Source organism: Chanodichthys erythropterus, chromosome 15 (assembly GCF_024489055.1).
Source record: "Chanodichthys erythropterus isolate Z2021 chromosome 15, ASM2448905v1, whole genome shotgun sequence".
NCBI lineage: Eukaryota > Metazoa > Chordata > Actinopteri > Cypriniformes > Xenocyprididae > Chanodichthys > Chanodichthys erythropterus.
In genome coordinates, this window is record NC_090235.1 from 6276853 (window position 1) to 6302796 (window position 25944).

Genomic DNA, 25944 nt, shown 5'->3' on the forward strand with positions numbered 1-25944 from the left:
CCTGTGAGACAGTCTCCATGCTGTGACGCAGGGTGTCCATGTCTTGACTGTACTGCTCTCTCAGGGCCTCCATCTCTTTATCATGGGACTCTACCTCATCTTTCAGGGCCCCTTTCAGAGCGGTGAGTTCTCGCTCCCTCTGTCTCAGTGTGTCCTCCAGTTTCTGCCTCAGCATCTGAGACTCGGACAGCTCTGCCTGCACCGTCATCAAGTCCTAAAGAGAAAAGGAAACTAGAATGATTAGCGAAAAACAAATTCAATTCGATTTCAATTCCACCTTCACAATACATATTTTTCCAAAGGTTTGGACACACTTGATTGGATTAATGTCATGATGGATGGATGGATGGATGGAGGGATGGAGGGGATGGGTTGGGTTGAGATGGGATGGGATTAATTTATTTACAATCATGCGTACCAGCTGCATTGTGTCAGACTGAGGTGAGTTTTCCATCATTCGTCTGAGTTCCTCCTGGAGCTGAGCTAGCTGATCCTCCTGCTGCCGTAAGCGAGACTCCGCCACCTCCCTATCCATCCGCAGCTCCACCATTCTGAAGACAAAGAAAATATCACACATATCCAATCAAAAGTCTATACATGACAGAGATATATTTTCTATTGGAAATGGACATTTGCTTCATGTTTTGATCTTGATAAGGCACACAGAGGCCCTGTTTACACCTGTATTAAGATGCGTTTTAGTCAATCAGATCACAAGTAGATGAGGCAGAAACATACCCGTTTATGCCTAGTCTCTTTTGTCCACTTTCAACCACTTCTGTCCTGATTTCTTTTAAGGGTAGGTCTATGGGCGGGTAAATAAATGTATGTGTTTTTTCAGATCTTTCAATCTAATGGACAAAATAATCTTGCGCAATTGTGACCGGAGACAAAGAAAAAACATACGAAGAGCATCAGTTTTTGTTTCTGCACTGATAGCCACAAGACTACGCCAAACGCTGTGATGAGTGCGTGTTAAAAATCAGGAATAGTGCTTGGTACGTTTTTTGGCTTCAAACCAAACTTGGGTCTTCAGCCAAGTCAAAATCCCATCTGGCTAGTGCGCTTCCCATAATGTTTACGCATTGAATCAGTAGGCGGAGAAGGCGGTTTTAGTGGCTGTTTGAACGCACTCGATCACATGAGCGTTTACACTATGAAAGCAATCCGGTCTAATGCGTTTTCGACTACCTCTGAGGTCGAAGATGGACCAGCTTAAAAGATTTTAGTCCCGGTTTACACCCGTTTTTAGCATTGTCCACTTGTTATCCAATCGACCAAAATGCATCTTAATACCAGGTGGAAACAGTGCCAGAGACTCACTGGTCCTGGTTTTCTTGCAGTTCTCTCTTGGTCTTGTCGAGTAGTTGCTGTAATTGTGTGTTCTTGTTGAATTCCTGCTCCAGTTCAGTCTTCATATTGCTGTCAGTCACTAAGATCTGAGGACTCTGTGGAAAACCAAAACCCATTAAGATTCAAAAATTAGGGTTCAAAACCAATATCTCTCTATTGACAGCAAGCTGGTGATTACCACAGAAAACTCAGACTAAACACAAACAAATGTCAAACTTACACTGATGCATTTACTATGGAAGTCTATGGGCAAAGACATTCCAGTAGGTTTAAAAACAGAATTGGACATCTCATATTTTCAGCAAAGCACTTATTTTTCCATAAAAAATGTTTTAGAAGCTGTAAAGTTTTAAGTTGCACCAGTGTGATTACTGTTCAAGGTGGCTGAACAGGCTTTACATTTCTGACGTAAATTCTTCGTCAAAGATTTTTGGCCATGTAAAAACTCTTTCCTGGTATCTTGCGTGCCTTATATGAAAGTTACAGGGTTTACTGGCTGTACGTGGTTATGACAGGAATTAGAATGAATAACTTTTCACAAGATTAGTAAGTGATTTTATCACAGAGATGTTTTTAAATGTTTTTAAAAGAAGTTTCGTCTGCTCACTAAGGCTACATTTATTTAATTAAAAATACAGTAAAAAACAGTAATATTGAGAAATATTATTACAATTTAAAATAACTGTGTACTATTTAAATATATTTGACAAAGTAATTTATTCCTGTGATGCAAAGCTGAATTTTCAGCATCGTTACTCCAGTCTTCAGTGTCACATGATCCTTCAGAAATCATTCTAATATGCTGATTTGCTGCTCAATAAACATTTATGATTATTTTCAATGTTGAAAACAGTTGTGTACGTTTTTTTTTTTTTTTTTCAGGATTCCTTGATGAATAGAAAGTTCAAAAGAACAGCATTTATCTGAAATACAAAGCTTCTGTAGCATTATACACTACCGTTCAAACGTTTGGGGTCAGTAAGAATTCTTATTTTTATTTTTTTGAAAAGAAATTAAAGAAATGAATACTTTTATTCATCAAGGATGCATTAAATCAATCAAAAGTGGCAGTAAAGACATTTATAATGTTACAAAAGATTAGATTTCAGATAAACACTGTTCTTTTGAACTTTCTATTCATCAAATAATCCTGAAAAAAAATATTGAACACAAATACTTTGTACAATTGTACATATTAAATGTTTCTTGAGCAGCAGATCAGCATATTAGAATGATTCTGAAGGATCATGTGACACTGAAGACTTGAGTAACGATGCTGAAAATTCAGCTTTGCATCACAGGAATAAATTACTTTGTGAAATACATTCAAATAGAAAACAGTTATTTTAAATTGTAATAATATTTCACAATATTACTGTTTTTACTGTATTTTTAATTAAATAAATGTAGCCTTGGTGAGCAGACGAAACTTCTTTTAAAAACATTAAAAATCTTAGTGGTTCCAAACTTTTGGACTGTACTGTATATATACAAATATTAATAAATTGTTTTTTAAAACCTCCACCAATAAAGAAAGAATTCCTTGGGTGATTTAAACATTAGATATGAAGAGGAACCTAAAAAATGTAACTACTGTGCTGGAACCATAAAATGTCTTTCATTTTGTAATCAATAGGCCTTATCAAAGCAGAACACATGTAGCTTTGTTCATACAAGTTGTGGCCCGAAACAAACATGCATATTTCTACAAGGAGGATGATTGGTGTGGTCTCGGGGCTATGCATTCAAATTACACCAGCAATTTTGCCTTGAAATTCCCCTCAGGAATCAATACGTCTTGTCTCTATCATATCTACACTTCACTAGTTATTCTTACTGTCAATCACCTTATTAGTTAGTAATAATACTTCACAAAACTGCTGTGGGGAGATTCTGACTGACTCTTGATACAGATACGTTTTAAATGAATCATCTTATTAATGCATGTTGCCGATCTTAATGAGGAAATGCACTGAAACATAAAACTAAATAATTTGATCTGAAAGATCTTTAAAAACACACACACACACACAGCCTGTAGCCAAGCTGTCTGCTCCTCAAATAACCCAGTCCTCTAGGATATCCCATCAGAGCATTCAACTGCTGTTGCCATCATTATAATGACCACACATGGCTACTATGAGGTCATTTGAACTGACCTCTTGTGTTGCAGGATCTAAAGTTACTTCTTGAATAAAAAAAGAACACATTAAGGTAAAATTAATGGGTGCGTCTCAATCAGCTCCCTAGCTTCCGAGGTCGTGAATCTGTATATCGTGTACAGAAAACATTAATCTTAACTATGTCAGATAACACATGGTCAGGTCAAAGTGTCTGAATAATTTTTGGCTGCAAATTTTTATTAATTTTACTGGTTGTCCACTGTATGAAGAATTTGTGGGTATAATATGTCACAGTTTACTTTATTTTGCCATCCTCACTTACATAAATGAACTATAGTGTCCTGCACCCACTAGTAAAAATATACCAAAAATATCAAAAACGTCTGAGTAATTTTTGGTTTGGCTGTATAATCACAGTCTAACCACTAAAATCTCCAAGCATCTGACGAGGTTTACTCCACGCTAATGAGCTTAATTAACAACAGTCACAACGTCTCCCGGCAATACTGCCCACATCAACAGAGTTTATCATGCATGGACGAGCGCTCAGTGGGATATAACTGCAAAAGGCCGTACAACGAGTGCCCATTAAAACTGTAACCCAAATAGACATGCTGAGGGCCCCCAGGTCCAGGGGAAACCCTCCCTCACAGGTATCCATTTCCAGTGTAACTTAATTATTGATGGATCACAAAGAGCGAGCTCTCGACCACGCAGCCCTAATCAGCTTTCCTCGTTGATGCGACGGTTGCCAAGAGACTGTAGGAGGATATTTCACACACAGGAAGCTTATGCAAACACGTAGGCTAACAATATTATACAGACACGCAGTCTATGCATGAATGTACAAACAAGAAGATGAGATGAACATACAGAAGCTCTCTGTCTTCACCCAAAATAAAAATTATTTACTCGCCCTCATGTTTTTCAAAACCGGAATGACTTTTTTTCTTCTGTGGAAAATAAAATTTGTTTTTCTGACCACTTGTCTATATTATGAATGAAGACTAGGGCTGTTTAGCACCAAATAGAACATAAAAATACCACTAAAGTAACATTATAGTGGTCATTAAGTATCATTAAAGTATCATTAAGTATTCTGTAGTCATATGATAGCTTTGTATGAGCAACAAACTTTAAGGAACAAAATTTAAGTGGTTTTTCATTGATAATTCATTCTAGTGTGCCATGAGAACCAGCATCAGAATGTCTTTCTGTGTTACATTCTCAATTTCAAAATACACTCATGCAAAACAGGGACTGATACGCAAACCATGGGCACACACACATATAGGCACACGCACACACACACACACCCTCTCTTGATGTATTTCCCTCATTCAGCAAATGCTGCTGAGCACTATTCAGTGCTGGGAAACTGATTTATTGAACACGAGCATGCTTACCTTCACCTCACAGAACCTTTCATGAATGAGACTCGTTTTGCGTTTGATGGCTGCCTCGCTCTCAATAGACCTAGTGTTAAATATGAAAGGAAATCGAATGAACCAGAGAAAAAATGATTATGGCATGTCCTGAAGAAAACATGAGAGGTTTGTGCTACTGGAAAATGCTAAGATGGCATGATTGCCAGGGTTGCTATGCGGTTGCTAAGGTGCTTTGAGTGGTTTTGAGCATTGTGATACTCTGCTTGAATGCTAAGATATTACTAAAGTTTTCAGAGTGATTTTTAGCATGTTGCTATTTGTTCTAATCCCTAACTCTACGAATGAGAAATACAGAGTATAAGCTTACAAAATATTATTCAATTCTCTTGAGCCACTCCTAAAATGTTACTGCTGTTAACAGTAATATTGCTATGTGAAACCAAACCTTTTAGAAAAGCATGAGGTCTGTCTTTTTGCATTGACTAAAATAACGTGATATACTGCAAAATACATACCCCTCTTTAAGTATGTTGTAAATGGCTTGTTTGGTCTGGGCATCCTCTCCATTTCCATTCTCTGTACTGGTGGTCTGGCTCTTTATGAGATCAGGTGTTACCTGAAAAAAAGGAGTCAAACGATCATTATTTTTAAAATACCATACATGAAATGTCCCTACTACCTAATAGACAACACTAAAATAGATGTTCAGAGAAATAAGCCAATCAAAAAAGGTGTAAGTTTGGTGAAAGATTACATCCTTTCCAAAGTTCTGCCCTCCAAAGGCATGTTAATCAACTTGATGCAAGCAATCTAGAATGTAAAAAATTATTAACAAGCAGAGATCTTTTCTGATTGGCTAAACTTTCTGAATGGCTTTAAAAAAAAGAAAAAAAGAAAAAAGGATGCATATGCCCCTTAACATTTTTTCCATCCTTTTAGCCAAGCTAAAGTCACAATGAAAAGTGAGTAGCAGCATATCTTTTCTTTCATACTGTGACATAGATCTGGGTGTAGCAGATGAACACAAGCTTGGAGGGTTGGGGTTTAAGCGAACTGTGGGTGTGTTCACAATTGTAGTTTGGTTCACTTGGTTCGTTTGGTCCAGATAAAAAAAAAAATAATAATTTAGTCCTGGTCCACTTAGCGTTCACATTGGCATTTTTTTTATCACCGAATATATTTCATGACTTACCAAAAATCCAAAACAATGCTGTGTGCTGGGCTAAATGCAGTCGTTGTATATGTGTAGCCTACATATGATATGGTATTTTAACCAGCTGGGAACTCATGAAGAACCTATAAAATGTGTAAAGGGGTCAAAACAGGAGCAGGAATCCCTTCGTCACACACACAAATGAAGATCTGCTGCAAGGAGATGTGGATCTGATTCCTGTACCGAACTGTACTCACGACTGTGATGAAAAAAACAAGTATGCTTGAGCATTCTGTCTTTTTTAGGGTCACATCTTGTGACATCATGTCCTGTTTTTGGTTCGTTTACATGTCTTTGTTCCATGTTGCGTTCATATTTCATTCAAACTGCATCAGAGTTAATTTAGAAGTGGACCGAGACCCATCTTTTCAGCAGTCTTGGTCCGCTTGTTTGGTGCGCACCAGGGTGCAGGATGGCATCGCTCACATTTAGTCAAATGACCCGCACTATCGAAGCAATCGCACCAGGGTTCGTTTTAATCAAACCAAACATGCCAAGTGTGAACATACCCAAAATCAGGGGTTCCCAACCACATTCCTGGAGGTCCCCCAACACTGCATTTTTTCCAAGTCTCCTTAATCAAACACTCCTGATTCAGATCATCAGCTTGTTAGTAGAGACTCCAAGACCTGAAATGGGTGTGTCAGATAAAGGAGAGATGCAAGATTTGCAGTGTTGGGGGCCTCCAGGAACGTGGTTGGAAACCACAACCCTAAATGATTGGTGAATTTCGGCATATGTCACCAAAGAAAAGTCATTGGCACCACAAGATTCAGTTATGACATTTTAATTAAAAATAACAAGGTCAAAAGGCTATAATATGAAAAAGATATTGAGGACTTACTGGTTTCTTTGGTATAGCAGGTGGTGCCTCCTTGGGCACAAACAGCTTTGGTGATTGGCTAAAAGTGAGAGGTTTAGAATTGGGGACAGCAGCCACTTTAGCCACAGATGTGGAGTCTCGTCCTAGACTGCCGGTTGATGGTTTTGGTGAGCTGAGTTTGGGCACTGCAGCTGGGGTAATAGAAGCATAGGGGTTTATTGTTGGTGAAGTTGGTGGGGCCTCATTAGTAGGTGTGTTGAGGGCATCCGCGCTATGAGACCGAGCTCGTTTATCAAGATGAGGCCGAGTTCGGGCTTCTAAGTTGGGAACTTCACCAGAACTACCACCACCAAACCGGCTAATGAGTTTATTAATGGGAGCTAATGACTTGGTGTCTATAGCTGGAGCTTGGTCCTCATCCAATGAGGCTGGGGGAGGAGGGACCGATCCATTTAGGCCTGTCCCATTCAAACTACTCCCAGTCCCATTCTGCTTGACCTTCCTAAGCCCTGCTTCATTAAAACCATCATCGCCCTTTTTGTTCACCTTAGGAGCAAGAGCAGAAGGGGTGAGGCGTCCTGTAGTCCTGGCCTCAGCTTCTCCCTGAATCCCTGCCTGTCCATCACCAGGTGGCCTCCTTAAGGGGCTCCCATATTCCTCGTCAGGAGAGCTAGGTTGTTCAGTCGGAATATAGGAACCCTGGGGAGTCCGAGCCCCTTCCCTTTGTCCCAGAAGCAGGGTGCTGTACGGAGAAGTCTGAGAGATAACTGGGGCTGAGCTCTGCATTTGTGGTTGGGTCTTCAGCTGTACCCCATAAGAATCACCCTTTTCTCCATCCTTGAGCACCACGTATGGCTGCCCTGAAATGCCTTGCACCCTCACAGCTACTCCATACTTAGATGGCGAAATCCCATTGGTGACGCCACCAACTCCACCAGCCATTCGACTCCTGTCTGGGAACCCTCCGCCAGCATCATCCAAATCTTTGATGAAGCGAATCTGTACACCATAGTCCAGAGGGGGCTTCCTGTCTGCTGAGAGGGAACTCATTGTGACCTGCTGTGGTACCAAGACAAAGAATTTAATAAGTCAGTGCACCAGTCCGTTTAGAGACCTTACTAAAAAGCTAGACTGTTTGGTGGGCCAATTGAGGAGTCCAAAGAGGGACAGATACACAAAGACATGAATTACAAAGCAATGGACCAATTCAGGGTAGACATATTTAATTTTTCACAAGTGAAAACAAGGTTGTGTTGGTTAGATGTACAGTCTGATCGTTTAGTCCTATAGGACTTGAGTGCTTCCATCTTGGCTCACTTTAAATTTGTGTTGGACAATAAATATTACTAATTTCCCAAGAGACCCTTTGACAATCCTCTCTCCACCGCTTGAAATAGTGTCACATCTTGGTAAATAGAAATATGAAGCAATTTTGCATGTGACACAGCTATCAGGTATCAGCATGGGTATTGAGAGAGTCTTCTCACGTTTGTAAAGAGAAAGATATTGTTTGTGTGTGACAAACAGGTGTGCCTGCTGGTAGGAGCAGGTTCTAGCACATTCCACTTTGCTTCCTGTCTTCCCGTTTTCCTAGAACACAGTTCCAGTATGAATGAGCACTACCATTAGTTCAAAAATAGCTCAATCGCTGTGAAGGCAACATTCCTCAAATCATATCAAAGCGGTAAGCGGTAAGAGAAGGATCAAAGATGGCGAGCCTAATCTGCTGAGTAACTGGTGTTTATAGAGACGCATATGTGCTCTTTTGTACAAAACAAGTGATGCAGAAAACATCCTCAGCTATGCAGGGCATCCATCGTCTAAAGCCCTCTTTTACAACACATCAGACGGCGTGTTCTGCTTGAAGTCTTGAAACCATTTCTATCTGTAGTGTCCATGCAAATCAATAATTATGGAAGAATTGCTGTGTGTTAAGTAGAATGTTGCATCCTGTATGCTTATAATGCTGGGGGCAAAAACTCCAAAGACATTGAGATCTAAAATAACAGTCCATAAACCCTGGTCTATCAATGAATAACTTATTGAAATGGGGGGGATTTGGTTACATTATAACTGTCAGTGTCCCTGTTGAGGCATTAGGACTGATTAGCTACTCAAAGTCAGCCATTGTCTTTCTCACATAGGTAGGATTCCAAGCATTCCTGCAAAATGGAACCATGTGATTTCGCATTGGTTAAAGGAGCACATTAGATACGGGAAAAACTGTACATTTTTTTCTTAAGACAAAATGTAAGTGACAAGGTCATATATGTCTCAGACAAAAATACTGAGTAGCCAAATGAAAACTGTTTGCAGTTCTATTTTTTCCAGGTTTGGATAGTTATGTGGACGTGACTCTCACCCTCCACAAGGCACTAGGTTCCACCTACCATCAGAATGGCTGTTTGTTCTTGGAGGAATGTTACTCGACTAGATCATCAGTTCTCTGTGCCATCTTTTTTTATTCAAGCAGTAAAGTTAACATTCAAAGCTGTATTGCACATATGACTATATAAAGCATGTGATGTGATGATTGATTTCTTTGTATTTAACCAACTTACTGCACCGTTTCTATCTAATTGGTCAAACTTTATATTACGTGTCCTTAACTACTATGTACTTACATAAAAAACAAGTACATGTATGTAAAATAAGTGCATTGTAAACAACAGTCAAACCAAAAATTATTCAGATTTATTTAATATTTTTGATATATTTTTACTAGTGGGTGCAGGACACTATAGTTCATTTACAGTGGGTACGGAAAGTATTCAGACCCCCTTAAATGTTTCACTCTTTGTTATATTGCAGCCATTTGCTAAAATCATTTAAGTTCATTTTTTTTTCCCTCATTAATGTACACACAGCACCCCATTGACACAGAATTGTTGACATTTTTGCAGATTTATTAAAAAAGAAAAACTGAAATATCACATGGTCCTAAGTATTCAGACCCTTTGCTGTGACACTCATATATTTAACTCAGGTGCTGTCCATTTCTTTTGATCATCCTTGAGATGGTTCTACACCTTCATTTGAGTCCAGCTGTGTTTGATTATACTGATTGGACTTGATTAGGAAAGCCACACACCTGTCTATATAAGACCTTACAGCTCACAGTGCATGTCAGAGCAAATGAGAATCATGAGGTCAAAGGAACTGCCTGAAGAGACAGAACTGTGGCAAGGCACAGATCTGGCCATGGTTACAAAAAAATTTCTGCTGCACTTAAGGTTCCTACGAGCACAGTGGCCTCCATAATCCTTAAATGGAAGACATTTGGGATGACCAGAACCCTCCCTAGAGCTGGCTGTCCAGCTAAACTGAGCTATCGGGGGAGAAGAGCCTTGGTGAGAGAGGTAAAGAACCACCCAAAGATCACTGTGGCTGAGCTGCAGAGATGCAGTCGGGAGATGGGAGAAAGTTGTAGAGAGTCAACCATCACTGCAGCCCTCCACCAGTCGGGGCTTTATGGCAGAGTGGCCCGACGGAAGCCTCTCCTCAGTGCAAGACACATGAAAGCCAGAATGGAGTTTGCCAAGATGGTGAAAAAGTAAGATTCTCTGGTCTGATGAGACCAAGAAGAAAAACCGTTTTGGCCTTAATTCTAAGCGGTATGTGTGGAGAAAACCAGGCACTTCATCACCTGTCCAATACAGTCTCAACAATGAAGCATGGTGGTGGCAGCATCATGCTGTGTGGGTGTTTTTCAGCTGCAGGGACAGGACGACTGGTTGCAATCGAGGGAAAGATGAATGCGGCCAAGTACAGGGATATCCTGGAAGAAAAACTTCTCCAGAGTGCTCAGGACATCAGACTTGGCCAAAGGTTTACCTTCCAACAAGACAATGACCCTAAGCACACAGCTAAAATAATGAAAGAGTGGCTTCACAACAACTCCGTGATTGTTCTTGAATGGCCCAGCCAGAGCCCTGACTTAAACCCAATTGAGCATCTCTGGAGAGACCTAAAAATGGCTGTCCACCAATGTTTACCATCCAACCTGACAGAACTGGAGAGGATCTGCAAGGAGGAATGGCAGAGGATCCCCAAATCCAGGTGTGAAAAACTTGTTGCATCTTTCCCAAAAAGACTCATGGCTGTATTAGATCAAAAGGGTGCTTCTACTAAATACTGATCAAAGGGTCTGAATACTTAGGACCATGTGATATTTCAGTTTTTCTTTTTTAATAAATCTGCAAAAATGTCAACAATTCTGTGTTTTTCTGTCAATATGGCTTGCTGTGTGTACATTAATGAGGAAAAAAAAAAGAACTTAACTGATTTTAGCAAATAGCAGCAATATAAGTGTAAGTGTGTAAGTGAGGATAGCAAAATAAAGTAAACCGAAATATTATACCGAAAAATTCTTCATACAGTGGAATACCAGTAAAAATGTTACAAATTTGGAACCAAAAATTATTCACACTTTGACCTGACCATGTTATCTGACATAATTAAGATTATTTTTTTCTGACACAGTTTAACTCATATATATATATATATATATATTTCTAATTGGTATAGCACATAATTTAGCATGTTAATTAGTGATTATTTACTACTTTTATTACTAATACTCCGTTTTACTGTTAATAAATAGCTTTCGATTTTCAATTCGTTTTAATTCAGCCACACTACTGTTAATATTTTGTCACATCACACATATCACTCATTTTGTATAGAATTCAAGTAGCGAAAGACCTTTTCTTCTGTATTGTAACAAACATCCAAGTGTAAGTGATTATTGAAAAAGAAAAAAAATGTAGGACGAACACTTGCTTGCTCAAAAAGAGATGAAGGCAGATGAACGTGAGCTTGCATGATGGGGTTTAAGCAGACTAAATAATTAGAAAGATCTGGCATACGTCACCAGAGAGAAGCTTGTCATTTTCACCAAAGGAAGGTTCAGTTATGACATTTTGATTACGATGTCAAAACATTTATAAAAAAAAAAGAAAAAAAAAGAAAAGAAACACATGCATGAATTAATTATTCACATTAAGATCTATAACAAGCATTCAGAATATAGATAGAGAGGATTTTCATTTCATGCGACTTTAAATTCAAATAATTTGGATTTACTTCCTTTTTCCTTTGGTCAGTTAATAACCTGGAAAGTAACAACACTCAAACCACACTCAAACTTCTAAAAATAAAATTCTCAGTATCTACTCTATAGACACATAAAAAAACATTATGTAAATGTGTACCCACACACACATTTTTTATGAGGATTTTATATAGACGATTTGCTTTTTATACTGTACAAACTGTATATTCTATGTCCTAACCCTAAACACAACACTCACTTGAAAACTTTTTTTTTTTTTTTTTTTCAAAAAATGATAATTTAGTATGTTTTATAAGATGTTTTCCTCATGGGACTAAAAATTCCCCCACAAGACCAAAGATTTCTGGTATTACTATCCTTAGGGACATAACATATGGAATACCTGAACCACACACATACAAACAAACACAGTATGCACTGTATGTTATAAATTATCAATACAATAGATCCTTTAGGTTTGTATTATTGTACGCTGACATGACTCACCCGACTGCACTTTTCTTCTTTTTTTGGTTGGTAGCTTCTTGCTACAAAAACCCAAAACAGATTTGTTTGAGATGTATCTGTTTTCACTCTCTTTAAAAGAAAATGTATCCTGAGGGTACTTTATGTCTGAAACTAGTTGGCTTTAATACATTCATTGTCTTGTTTGACACTACAATGGGTAAAATATTTTGCCAATTATGACAACACAGTCTTTAGCCCAACTTTTACTTTTCAATAGTTCCAAACTGTCACCAAACATGGTGTAAATGAATTTACACAGGCCCCAAAAAAATAGACTCTTAACCAAGTGGCATGTGTGCCATCTGAAAATCATGCTATGCTATTTTTCTAACTAACTTTTAACATTTTTCTGAGCCATTTTTTAAATTACTTTTACCCAATTTTTCAAAAGTTTACACAGGTGACCTAACAGAATAACCACATGAACATGTTCCACAAACATGTGACAACCAGAAAGTGTCTTGAAGAGTACAAATATTAATTTATGTTTTGCTTGAAAAGTGTGTGCTACCTTTCTTTAATACAAATGCAACTTTGATATTTTGTAATCTAATGCCATTTTGACATTTTTTAGAGTGCCACAGCCAACTGCTTTTTGGGGCCATTAGACGAGGCTAATGTGCATAATAGGTAAAGAATAATAAACACAACACAACAAGAAATAAAAAGGCATATTTATAAAAGAAAAAAGCAGTACTCTCAAAAGGAGACTAGTGATGCTCTGTTTAAGGATTATGGTTTTCTTATCACCTTTAACAGCCAATCCCGATTATTTAAAAGGAACACTCCACTTTTTTTGAAAATAGGCTAATTTTCCAACTCCCCTAGAGTTAAAGAGTTGAGTTTTACCATTTTCAAATCCATTCAGCCGATCTCCGGTTCTGGCGGTACCACTTTTAGCATAGCTTAGCATAGTTCATTGAATCTGATTAGACCGTTAGCATCGCGCTTAAAAATGACCAAAGAGTTTTGATATTTTTCCCATTTAAAACTTGACTCTTCTGTAGTTAAATCGTGTACTAAGACCGGCGGAAAATGAAAAGTTGCGATTTTCTAGGCTGATATGGCTAGGAACTATACTCTCATTCAGGCGTAATAATCAAGGAACTTTGCTGCCGTTCCATGGCTGCAGCAGTGCAATGATATTACGCAGTACCCGTGAGCCCCTGCTTGCACAGGGAACGTGCCTTGCAACCATGGAGACGTTTGTGAGAGACGCTGCGTAATATCATTGCGCCTGCTGCAGCCATGATACGGCAGCAAAGTTCCTTGATTATTACGCCGGAATGAGAGTATAGTTCCTAGCCATATCAGCCTAGAAAATCGCAACTTTTCATTTTCCGCCGGTCTTAGTACACGATGTAACTACAGAAGAGTCAAGTTTTAAATAGGAAAAATATCAAAACTCTTTGGTCATTTTTAAGCGCAATGCTAACGGTCTAATCAGATTCAATGAACTATGCTAAGCTATGCTAAAAGTGGTACCGCCAGAACCGGAGATTGGCTGAATGGATTCGAAAACGGTAAAACTCAACTGTTTAACTCTAGGGGAGTTGGAAAATTAGCCTATTTTCAAAAAAAGTGGAGTGTTCCTTTAAGCTTATATCAGGAGCTCGGTCATAACTGGATATATATCTCTCTGCTTATTGTCAACTGAATTCTCCAACTGAGTAATATGATAGCTTTTGGCTAGTTTTTGTTGACAAAATACTGTAGCTTGATTAACTGATAAACAAGCTAATAAACAAGAACAAAACAATATTCATTTGAGAAACTGTTTTGAACAAGTAGGCATAAGCAAAATACTATCCATACATTTGCCGATGAGGACTACGACTTATTGTCATTTTATTGTTTATATTTTATGTGCCAGTTTATTGTACTATAAAGAACAGGATAGAATTTGGATTTGAGGCTAAGTTTGAGTTATTGTGTCCTTTAGAAGTATGTTAAACAGTGTTGGAAATAACCAAGAGCAAAATATTAAATTACATCCCGAAGTTTCTCTACTCACGGATATTCTTAGACTTGAGAGAGATGAGGAAGCACGGGCAAAATGCAGAATGAAACTTTTTTCTTTTTTTGTTTCAGTCCTGTAAATTGCGTCACACCCACCCAGCAAGTCAGTCAGTATCGGTGGGATCGAAACCAACATGTTATTTAAATATACAGGGTTAAAGTTACATTAATAATACAGTTAAGATTGTATGGCTACAATTTGGATTCACTGATTAGTTGTGTTGTCCTCTGACTTTGTTGAAGAGACAGAAACAAAGGTACACAGATACAATAGGCTATATGAGACCGAAAACCCCTTCCACTCATTTGGGATGCGCAATATTGTCTACAAACAATTTACAGAAATGATGCCGATCGGTCCCGGTGAGATCCCAGTAGATCAAAGTCATAATTACTTTATTATATTTCAGAGTCAACCTTGACCAGCGCATCTTCACAGTAATCCAGCCTGCAGCCCTCAAACACAAAGCAACAGGTGTTTATCTGCTTCGCTCAGCAGAACTTGAGCGTAAATTTGAAGCCATGTGATTATGGATTATACGAACTCAAAGGCTGGACACAAACCCGCAGCCATGAACAGCAACAAAAACAAAAAGCCCAAGGCAAATATACACAGCTGAGTAAACAAAGACGTTCCTTCTGCTTACCTGATTTCCGAAACCCTTAACTATGACCTTCAGAAGGCACAAAATAATAAAGAAGCCCTTTCTAGGTTTAGTCGCTATAAAAACTTCTAGTTGAGAACGAGGATGAATCGTCCATGCAAAACTGTCAGTGCGTTTTTTTTCCGAAACAACCTGTTGCCTTTGCGTCATCGGTCCGCCCCTCTTGAGTTCTCATTGGCTGGAGAGTTGTCCCAAGGCCGTCTGATGGGAACACGTTATTGGCCGATATCCAACGTCAATCTAATACAAATTATTCAGGACCCGTCCATTAACCAATTTAAGAAACTCGACCCCACTGTTTGTTTCCGTTAAAATTGCATTTTGGTTATATATTTTGTTTTTTAAAAAGCCTAAACTCTTATGTTAAAGGGTTAGTTCACCCAAAAATGAAAATTCTGTCATTTATTACTTACCCTCATGCCGTTCCACACCCCTTCGTTCATCTCGTTCAACACAAATTAAGATATTTTAGTTGAAATCCGAGCTCAGCGAGGCCTGCATAGGGAGCAATGACATTTCCTCTCTCAATCCATTAAGGTACTAAAAACATGTTTAAATCGGTTCATCTGAGTACAGTGGTTCAATATTACTTCAGGAAGATTCGGGGCATAATGAATCGGTGTATCGAATCTGCTGTTCGGAACGCCAAAGTGACGTGATTTCAGCCGTTGGCAGTTTGACATGCGATCTGAATCATGATTCTATACACTGATTCATTATGCTCCGAATCTTCCTGAAGGAGTGTTTTGAAATGGGCCATCACTTTATAAGTCGTTATTTTGTTTTTTTTTTGGCGCACCAAAAACATTCTCCTCGCTTTATAATATTAATATTGAGCCACTGTACTCACATTAACTGATTTAAATATGTCTTTAGTTCCTTTATGGATCTTGAGAGAGGAAATGTCATTACTCCCTATGCAGGCCTCGCTGAGCCATCGGATTTCAACTAGAATATCTTAATTTGTATTACGAAGATTAACGAAGGTCTTACGGGAGTGGAACGACATCAGGGTAAGTAATAAATGACAGAATTTTTATTTTTGGGTGAACTAACCCTTTAAGGTGATAAATAACATGGTTTAAGTAATTTTAAAACATTCACAAGTTTCAGTGTTTGTTATAAAGATTGGTATGCTATGTTCAAAATAAACAATGTGATTTTTTTACTTTTAATAAAAAAAAAATGATAAAGAGTTGATAGTTTTCATAGGTTGGGGCTAATTTCTGAAAAGATAGAAAAACAAACTCCTGTGTAAATAATGTTTTATACAATTGTTCTTCTGGTTTAATGAGTTAGGCCATTCATTGGTAGTCCACAAAACCCAGATAAAAACATGCATTTTCGAGGCATTCGTTTCCTCAGCCATTTCCAGCTGCTTTTTAGAAAGGGAGTTCTTATTTTTTTGAGTGAAATAAAGTCTGTGGTAACTTCAGAAGACTTTAATATTTTAAAAACTCAAATTAGTTGCTGAAAAGTCTCTAAAAAGTACTACAACTATCACAATTTTTCAAATGCTTTACAAACTGTTGCAGTGCTTTCATAGCAACATCTTAGTAAGCCTTTTTAAAAATATAGCAGCTTCAAAATGCAAGACTGAGGTATTCTAGGTTAAACAAAACATTATCTCTTGAAATAAAGTTAACCAGACTTGACTCAAATTGAAAACTGACATTCAAAAAATGAATATGGAAATTTCAGAAGGAACCAATGATGATTTTCTAAGAAATTTCTTGAATATTACTTAAGAGAATCTCATTTTAGCTCCCTTCAAAACGAACATGTTTAAAGAAAACAGATATCTTTAACTTCATGACTTAATTTAGAGGGTTTTCAACCCAAATTTAATACAATAAAAAGTCACCAAAAAAGGCTTGTAAAAAACAATTCAGTTTACTTCTTTCAGTACAGAGCCAGAGCCCAGATCACCCCCCATATTACTGCACATTGCTGGCAAATGGAGGGCACCAGAGCAAGCACATTGAACAGCATACACACAGGTACATGAAGAGTAACAAATAAGAAAAAGGCAACTTGGACAGAAATGTAGAAATAAAAACTAAAGAAATTCTCTGCGACAACATTTGATTCCGTTCTGTTATTTGGTCTACTTCATAGCCCAGGATGTGGCCTAATCGGAACAGTAAAAGTAACGATTAAACAGTTCTGACGAAGTACTGCATTGGTTTACATGCAATCCAAAGACTACATACACTGATATGATTTCCGCTATCGGCTATGCCACCAGCCATCATTGTCCACTTGTGTCAAGAACATTGAGTAACTCAACATGAAGAGAAACAATCTAGAGTTCTCATTGATAAAAATCGCAGGACCCCACTTTCTGTCAGATTGCCCATGTATTCAACAACAGACACAGTGAAATGATTATTTACATGTCTTATATGTCTTTCAGGACGCTGCCGGTTTCCTTTGGATATACTGAAATGGAGATCACTGAGAGGAGAGGTTGTGTGGTGACCGTACACTCTTGCCTTAATCAAAGCATTCTTAGCCAGATATGTCAAAATTTTGAGGTAGCAAGTTGGCGTCAGTGCTTTGCAGATCAACAAGTTGGATTTTGGAAAGAAAAAGAAAAAAAGATTGGACAGCTCTTTGGGGGCTGATCATGTGTATAATCACACAAAAGGTTAAATTCTTGTACATACGCATTGAAATTTGCTTTTCACTGTAGCCAGAATCAAGCTGCTTCTCCAAATTTGTCACCAAGGTGAAATGAAGACCATTGAGTGTAACATCAAAAACAGCTGAATTTTGAAAATGTGTTATGATATTTTATATACAAACATTTCCAATATATGGTACAATGCGTTTCATTCAGAGACATGGGCCCTAAAAGTGCTCAAGAGGGCTGTGAAGAAACAAATGCAACTAGTAACATCAGATTTAGAAGTTCGGTTTTATCCGTATGTCTCCTCTCCTCTGGTTCTCAGGTTTATTCTTCAATTCCATTTCACTTCCTCACCGTGAAACATGAGACATGAAGCACCAAGAAATATATCAAACATCCCTCTTCCCCCTTCTTCCTCTCTCGTTTAGCCATCATTTGCAGCCACCAGCTGTCCCAGTCCCTGGCGCACATAAACCGCTTGAATCTCCTTTGTCTTGAGGCAGAAGTCGCAGGCCCACACCGCGGCACTCTCCCTGGTTAGCAGCCCATAAGCTGGCTCAGTTAGCCCCGTGCAGTCTCTATGGAACCATCGTTGACAAGAGGCCTCACACAAGATGGCCTCTTGGTCATCATGCACTTCTGACAAGCAGAGGCCACAAGGGAACACCATGCCTCCTCCTAGCTTTGGGGGACCGGAGCCTGGGCCAGCAGATGGTGGAGCGGGTCCACTGGGAAGTGGGGACTGGGTGTTGGGTGTAGAGTTGGAGTTGGATGGAGGATTGGGGTTGCTACCTGGGGTGTTCCCACCACTGCTGTTATTAAGGTTGTTCTGGTTGGAGTTGGGTGGCTGGTTTGGCAATGGACCTCCAGGAGTGTTGTTCTGCTGGTTGTAGGATGCTGACCCTGGAGCAGAGTTTGGTGGCGTTGGTTGTTGCTGGTTGGATGGAGTATTGGAGCCGGGACCGCCAGTGGAGTTGGGTGGAGGATGCTGATTGGTTGGCGCTTGTTGAGGCTGGGGACCGTTAAGTGGGCCTGTGGGGGACGAGTTGGGATTGGGGGGTTGAGGAGCCGACTGGGGTTGTCCTGGAGTGTTGGGATTGGGTTGTGGGACATCTGGATGACCTGGGAAACCTCCTCCAGGCTGTGGAGGTCCAGGGGCTGGAGACGGACCAGGGGTGGCACTGTTGGACGGAGGACCGGAGGGGTTAAGGTTAGGTGGTTGCTGTTGAGAGGGAACAGGTGGACCACCACCAAAGTTCTTTCCCTCTTCACCAACAGGAGGACTTGATCCAGGGTACGGGCCATCTTGTGGAGGAGGGAATTGTCCTTGCGGAGGCATACCAGGGTGTCCACCCACCATATTACCCCCACCACCTCCACCACCCATTCCCATCATGTTCATGCCACCTCCCATTCCCCCCATAGGGTTCATAGGGCCGTGCGGGGGCCCTCGAGGGCCAGGGCCGCCAGGTAAGGGTGGGCTGTTGAAGGGATGGCCACCTTGTCCATGTGGAGGCTGTTGCTGAGGCATCCCAAACCTTGGATGAGGCGGACCTCCTCCACCTCCTGGACCGCCACCCATTCCTCCAGGTGACAGCATCGGGTTGAAGCCCTGTCCAGGGTGCATGGGAGGGCTGAAATTGGGTGGCATATTAAATTGGGATGGGCCTCCCGGTGGAAATCCTCCTCCACCACCTCCTCCGCCTCCACCACCTCCAAAGCCTGTCATGCCCCCAAATCCAAGAGGGTGATGTGGTCCAGCATTTGGCGTTGGTGGACCAAATGGGGGTCGCCGACCAGGCTGTCCACCTCCAGGTCCTCCAGGGCCACCCATGAATCCCATACCTCCTCCCATTCGACCGGGCCCACCATAACCACCTCCACCAGCCCCTGGGCTGGGTAGAAAAGAGGCACCACCCGGACCACCCCCTCCTCCAGATCGCGACGGTGGACCAAAGTCATCATCGAAAGGGTTAGAGGCCACCAGGTGATCAACCATTGGAGTAGGAGGGGGAGCAAACTCAGAGAGGTGGGAGAAAGCCGCCCCCTAACAGGACATACAAAGGGTGAAAATGAGTTGGTGACACTAAATTACTTAATTTCTCATATTTTATTCAATTAATACATTGTTAATATTCTTAATGCACTAATAGTCATTAAATGCAATTCTTGTTAATATTCGGCTTGAGGAAGTCAGACAACTAAAAGATTAATAACACTGCAAATGTCACAACAAACTGAGGCTACATCTAAAATAAAACACATTAAAACCAAATAGTCAAAAACTAACCTGAGCATTGGATTTCCTCTTCTTTTTCTCTGGGCTCTTCATCTGGGAACCTGTAGAGGCAGAAATGGAAAAAGGGGAACAATGAACAAAAATGGGGGCGTGGAGTAGGTGTTAGAGCAAGAGCTCTATCAAACAAAGTGCAAAAATCTATTAGGAAGCAATAATGTTCTATATTTCATTGGTCATTTACATGCTCATTGTGTGCATTAACTGTGAACCTTAGTGTAAATGTCTTTTATCTTGATCAAGTCTTTATTTATATTATACTTTTGTGCAAAAACTGGAGACAACTCAGTACCTACGATAAACACAAACTTCTTTAGAACCAATCAAATTATAATAAAATATAGATTATTAATGTGTATCCCATGTTATTAAACATTATGACAAGAAACTAAAGATTAGAGAGAAACTGATAATTTGACTGATATTTTTATTTATATACTGTAATATTAGGTTTGCTAATACATGCTAAAGACTACCACCTAACTAATGGTATTGACAGGTAAAGTCACTTAAATGTAGTTTTAAAAATAATTATTGAATAACATCTCGAATAATCTGAAGTGAAAAATGTAGATTAACAATTAAAAGGATCAAAATAAATATGAAAATAAATTTGGAGCATTTAGATCACAAAAAAATGCATAAATATAACTGCATAATAAAAAGTGTTAATTCATATAACAAAATTATAAAATGTTTTTTATATGAAAATGTTTAATTGTAGCAAAAACAAAACAAAAATTAAAAATTAAAAAAAAACTTTCTGCATATCGGTTATCAGACACTTCTGTCACAATCTGTCGTAAAAATAGGCAGTCATAAAAAGGCAATATCTGTCTATCTCTATTGAAGACAACACTCTAAAGCTGATGAACATTTATGCAACCCTTTAGAAATCCCAAAACCTGATCAAAGGTAAGAAGCTTGCTTTAGGGTAAATACGTTGGAAAAATGTTGAATGCAATGTGTGTAAAAACCCACGAGCACGCGTAAATAGACAAGTGATGCGAGGTTGACATAAAGCTACCCAAAGACAGATCCCCACGAAAACAAGGCCACCGAACATTCAGGCATGTGCGGACAGGGAAAAGGGAGATTTGCAGCCACAGCTGTGTGGATTCCCGCTCGGACACAGAGATGCGCTGATTGACAGTTTCCTACCTTTGCCTCGTTTTCCTTGACTCTGTCCCGCCTGCTGTCCCGCCATTAAAATGACTGTTGGTGCGGTGCCATGACACCGTTCATTTACAGAAATTAGTTTATTTGACGAAAAGCTCCTCGGGTCCAACGAGTATCACCCCGCAGCCCCAGGAATTGCGCGTGAATTGCTTAATTTTAATTGTAGCGATGGGCCAGTGAGGTCAGGCACCTACTCAGCGACATGTCTGAAGGATGCATCAATGTTTTGAGTCGGATTTGTCATCTCTGCACGTTTACATGCATGCACCCCCAAATAATAAAGCGATCTGGTAGAGCATCGCAGATATGTCTGAAAATGTTGAGTTACTAATAAAAAAAAAACAGTCGTAATTGGGATGGACTGAATGTGAATACACATCTGCCTGCCTGTAATGTGATCACATACAGATGTGTTTCTACCTGGATGGCTGTCTAAATGACATTTAGATACAAGCATACCAAGCTCTTCTCCCCATTTTAAACCGCGTTAGATTCGAACGTGCAGTGCGACTGTAAATGACGCATTAAGGGTTTGAATTTAATTCAAACGTGATTTGAATTCGCGATCTAGCTATCGTTAGCCATTTAGCCATCAGCAAGCAAGGTAAAGACGTTAAACGTTGCTCACACAGCTCATTCATATACACCTGACTGTTGCATCAAGACATGGATGTCAACCCGCATATGACAAACAATCAATGTCAAATAGACTTACGATTTAATATTTATCCCCAAACGCGAAATTGGCCATGTTAATTACGGCCTACTCGTTGCCGGACAAAGAGGGACAGCCGGAGTCGATTCGCGCAGGGCATGTGTGGAAAACAGGGGAGGCCGGGTTAAAACAAGTAAGCGATTTCAGTAAATGTTTACGTTTAGAGTGATATCATACACTTATTTCGTATTTAAGGCAACTTTGGGGGCATTTTTTGCGAGGTAAATATAATAAATGTCTGATAATGTTTCGCTAACTGCTTAAGATATTTCTCATCGCCCCCGTGTAATAAACATTTTGGACTGTGCGAGATCATACCACTTTTGCTTATGAGGCAGGGGGGGATTCTGCGTTGTGTATTTTGCGATCTGTTCACTGCAGTTAGTGGTGTTGTAAAATGGTACAATTAGAAATTGTTTATGCTCTTATGCATAGAATTTTGGAGAAAATTAACTCTGACAGTTTTATAAAAAGAAAATGTTAACCCCCGATTCAGTTATAGACGCGTCTGAATGCTTGTATGTTCAGCTCTATGGTTCAGCTGCATGAGTGGAGTTGTAGTTTTACGACTGCCGTCAGTTACACTGAACTTGATTTTTAAAATTTTAGTCCTCTATCTTTCTTTTTGATTAGTCTATGTTTTGTTCTGAGTGAAAAAAGTGTCTTTAAAATAAAATATTTTCTGTCAATACCTAAAGTAGAGTTGTAGGCCTAATTAAACCAGTGTAGGTTAGCCTATGTAAACATTGATCTCAAAAATAGAATACTTAATTACTTTTAGAGTCATTTAATGATTATATGTTATTATTATTAATGCTTATGAAAACGTTTTGTTGAATATTCAGATGTGAATAAACAACTGTCACCATCTTGAGTCAGAAAAGAAATGCATTAATGGATCCAGATACATTTTCCCTACTGATCCAGGATCATTCCCCCAAACTCAAATGATAAATTAAACAATTGCAACACAAATGGCAGAATGACAGATCAGTATTATACAAACTTCACATTTACATTTATGAATTTAGCAGAGGCTTTTATCCAAAGCGACTAGTCAAGAAGCCAGCAATATTTGTAATGCAATGCCAGGTTTAATTGACTACTAGATTAGGAAGCAAACTAGAGAAGAGTTGCAGTTCAGACTCTGTATTAGCAACAGCAGCTAATCCAGATCACTAAACACATCAAGCACACTACAGCTACTGTTCACACTGACTGTTCTCCTGCTTTGGATCTAAGTAGACAGGTAAATGTATCATAACACTGGCTCTGCTGCCCTCTTGTTGTTGATTCAACACTGTACACACCAGCCGAAACCCCTGAACTTCTTTTATTGACCTGAAATTGCCTAACTAAAGGTTAGTCTTTGGCGGCCTCTAGTGGTTATACAAAGAACCAACACTGAAATAACATTGAGGCATCAGTTGTAAAAGTAACAGGACAGCACTTAAGACCAATTTAAGACCAGAGCTATAATTGTCACTTCATTTACTTCTTAAATCATTTCTGCTTTGACTGACTGGATGATACTTTCACACTGCCCTAAAAATAGCACTCTAGGTAGGTACACCCATAGTAATACGATATAAGTGGTGCATAATATATGAACTTAGCATGTCTTGTAAATTAGCAACTGGATTTAACTGTACTGTAACTTGATCAATTCACAGGCATTTTGCTACTCATCCTGCATTATTCCACTATTTAGTTAATTAGTTAGTTCCTGCTAGTTTTGCTTAAAAAATCCAAATGTTTTAGACTTTGAATTTTTTTTATGCTCCAGAAAAACTTTGATGTGGAATCATCTTTGACATTTATGAAAACTTTTTTTTCACTTCTTTCTGCAATAATGTTGTTGTCACTTAAGGCCTGTTTACACCAAGGAAAGTATAACTATAACAATATTAATAAAGATTTTAAATATAGCTGCAAGCAGAAATTATCGGGGTTCAAGCGTTTTAAGGCACATGCATAAAAAGGTATTATCTTTTATTTAGCAAGCCTGTAACCTAGATCACAGATGGAAAAGTCCATTTACAGCCAATACAGGCAATTTATTAAGTAAATATATGTTTTTTAAAGCTTTTTAACAGTTATAGCTTCACATATGGCCCAATCTTCAAAAAAGTTTGCATTCTTGTTTAGAATCATGTGTCACATGTGCTCGCCTAATGACACAAAGTTTGGGAATGATAGGCTTTTAGGTACACTTGGCCACGCCCCTTTTTCTAAATGACCTTGTTAAGGCTACTTAAATTAAAAGAATTCAACATTTTGGGTAACGCTTTATTTTAGTGTCGTAGTTACATGTTACTACATGTACTTACTATAGTAATAACAATAAACTATGCATAATTACAAGTAACTAACCTAAACCAAACCCTAACCGTAACTCTATAGTAAGTACATGTAGTTAATTAATAGTACTCAGTACTTATTTGAGTTACAATGTAACTACGGCACTGTAAAATAGTACCACATTTTGTTTTATAATTACTGACCTAGAGAGTCCATGTTGCGCTGCAGAGGATTTGTCAAGGTTGAGTGAGTCAAACAGGCCCAGCGAGTTTCATTCAGATCGGACTTCATTAACCTTGTCTGTTAGGAGCATGCCACCTTGGACCAAGACACCTCAAGTCAATCGGACTGACTGTTGTGTAGCAATAGCTGTTTTCGTGTTTTTTATAGCGCCACCAAGTGGCCAGTCGCCGCATGCTTTGTCGCCCAACCACAAACTAAGCCTGAACCAGTGTTGCCAAGTCTGCGGTTTTGGGGCTACTTTTACACTGTTGCCGCAGGATGTTTTTCGTGTCCGCGGGTTGAATCGACCCAAAATAACATGATATTTAGTACCTGGAATGCAAATTTTACCAGGGGACCCCCTCCAAAAATGCAAATTTTACCCTCCGGAATGCGATTTTTACCATGGGACCCCCCCTGAAATGCCATTGGGCTAGTTTTGGGCTAGTTTTGAGGAACAATTGGGCAGGTTTTGTTGTGAAAACCTGGCAACCCTGGCCCGTACATACATGTACAAAGTTTGGTGAAATTATCTCATTCTGTTCAAGATGTTTTAGTAAAAGTGGCCATGCCCACTTTGAACATTTTGGCATCCTGTTGCGGACGTGAATTGAAATTTTGACATTTTTTGATAACTATTGACAATCAGACTCCAGAGAAACTTTCTGCACTGTTTTATTTCCGAAAGGGTGAAAAATCTATGACTGATTTGCAAATGTAGGTTTTAAAAAAATACCCGCAATACCCAAAAATTTTACAAGGGTAACATTCAAATCTATTTTGTTAGTTCCACATACAATATAATATAAACACTTGAGTCGGCAACTAACGGTTTAGGAATTATGAGCAATTTCATACTTTTGATCACTGTAGCGCCACCGTCAGGCCGATCGGGACAAGCCTCAGTGACAATGTAGACAGGGTGGATACTACCATCCTTCAAAGTTTCAAGTCTCTATGATCAGAATGCTGATCTTTGAAATCCTAAAATCACACAATGCAAAGTCAAGATGCAGTGAAGGTCCAAAAGTGCAGGGTCAAACTGTCATTCATTCACCTTGTTCTGATCCACCCTTGATCATTAGTTATGAATAATTTCATTGACATCATCCCGGTGTGTCTTTCCTGAGCACTCCTCATGAATGATTTCTCTATTCTCAGGCCCTTTTCAAGACCCATTAGTGTTAATTTTAGCCTCAGGATTGAGTTACTGTCTGCATTGCCTTAAATCGAGATTAATTGTTAATCCAGGGCTGCTGTCATAGGCAGGTTAAGACCACAGTGAAGGTTAGGTGAAGAGGTGACAGAGGCGACGGGGTTAATGACTGTTTGCAGATCAGATATACACAAGTCTATACGGCCCCCGAAGTTAAGGTTAGAATAGCAGCAATACATGATAGCCGAAGGGAAACACGCTGCTAAAAACGGGCGAAG

The 25944-nt window shown here is 39.2% G+C and overlaps 2 protein-coding genes across 6 annotated transcripts in view; both read right to left on the reverse strand.

Moving 5' to 3' along the window:
* The window catches only part of cgnb (cingulin b), a 28258-nt gene extending 12953 nt beyond the window's left edge, over positions 1-15305 (reverse strand). For 3 of the 4 annotated variants that reach the window (XM_067361330.1, XM_067361331.1, XM_067361328.1), the window contains exons 1-7: positions 15148-15305; positions 6922-7959; positions 5380-5480; positions 4883-4952; positions 1324-1448; positions 419-551; positions 2-214 (exon numbers count right to left, since the gene is read on the reverse strand). In XM_067361330.1, the coding sequence (XP_067217431.1) occupies positions 2-214; positions 419-551; positions 1324-1448; positions 4883-4952; positions 5380-5480; positions 6922-7950 (1671 nt within the window). In that variant the 5' untranslated portion in view covers positions 7951-7959; positions 15148-15305. Of the gene's footprint in view, position 1; positions 215-418; positions 552-1323; positions 1449-4882; positions 4953-5379; positions 5481-6921; positions 7960-8387; positions 8527-15147 lie in introns of those variants that run through there. The other variant, XM_067361329.1, reaches the window with a different exon arrangement.
* Positions 15306-17650: 2345 nt separating this feature from the next.
* Positions 17651-22079, reverse strand: pygo2 (pygopus homolog 2 (Drosophila)). 2 transcript variants are annotated; one of them, XM_067411386.1, is made up of 3 exons: positions 21988-22079; positions 20088-20137; positions 17651-19844 (listed from the first exon to the last, which is right to left on the reverse strand). In XM_067411386.1, exons 2-3 carry the CDS (start codon positions 20127-20129, stop codon positions 18222-18224), a joined length of 1665 nt encoding a protein of 554 aa, XP_067267487.1. In that variant the 5' UTR covers positions 20130-20137; positions 21988-22079; the 3' UTR covers positions 17651-18221. The 2 variants fall into 2 exon arrangements, with proteins under 2 accessions (XP_067267487.1, XP_067267486.1); XM_067411385.1 differs by having other exon boundaries at positions 21255-22063.
* Positions 22080-25944: the final 3865 nt, after the last annotated feature.

What these genes read in the sequence shown, in the direction of transcription:
- pygo2 (XM_067411385.1), bottom strand. Translation starts at nt 21,300, where the DNA reads ATGGCGGGACAGCAGGCGGGACAGAGTCAAGGAAAACGAGGCAAAG. An exon ending in TCAAGGAAAACGAGGCAAAG is followed by an intron (nt 20,138 to 21,254) that starts GTAGGAAACTGT and finishes CTGCCTCTACAG; the next exon opens with GTTCCCAGATGAAGAGCCCA. An exon ending in AGAGGAAATCCAATGCTCAG is followed by an intron (nt 19,845 to 20,087) that starts GTTAGTTTTTGA and finishes ATGTCCTGTTAG; the next exon opens with GGGGCGGCTTTCTCCCACCT.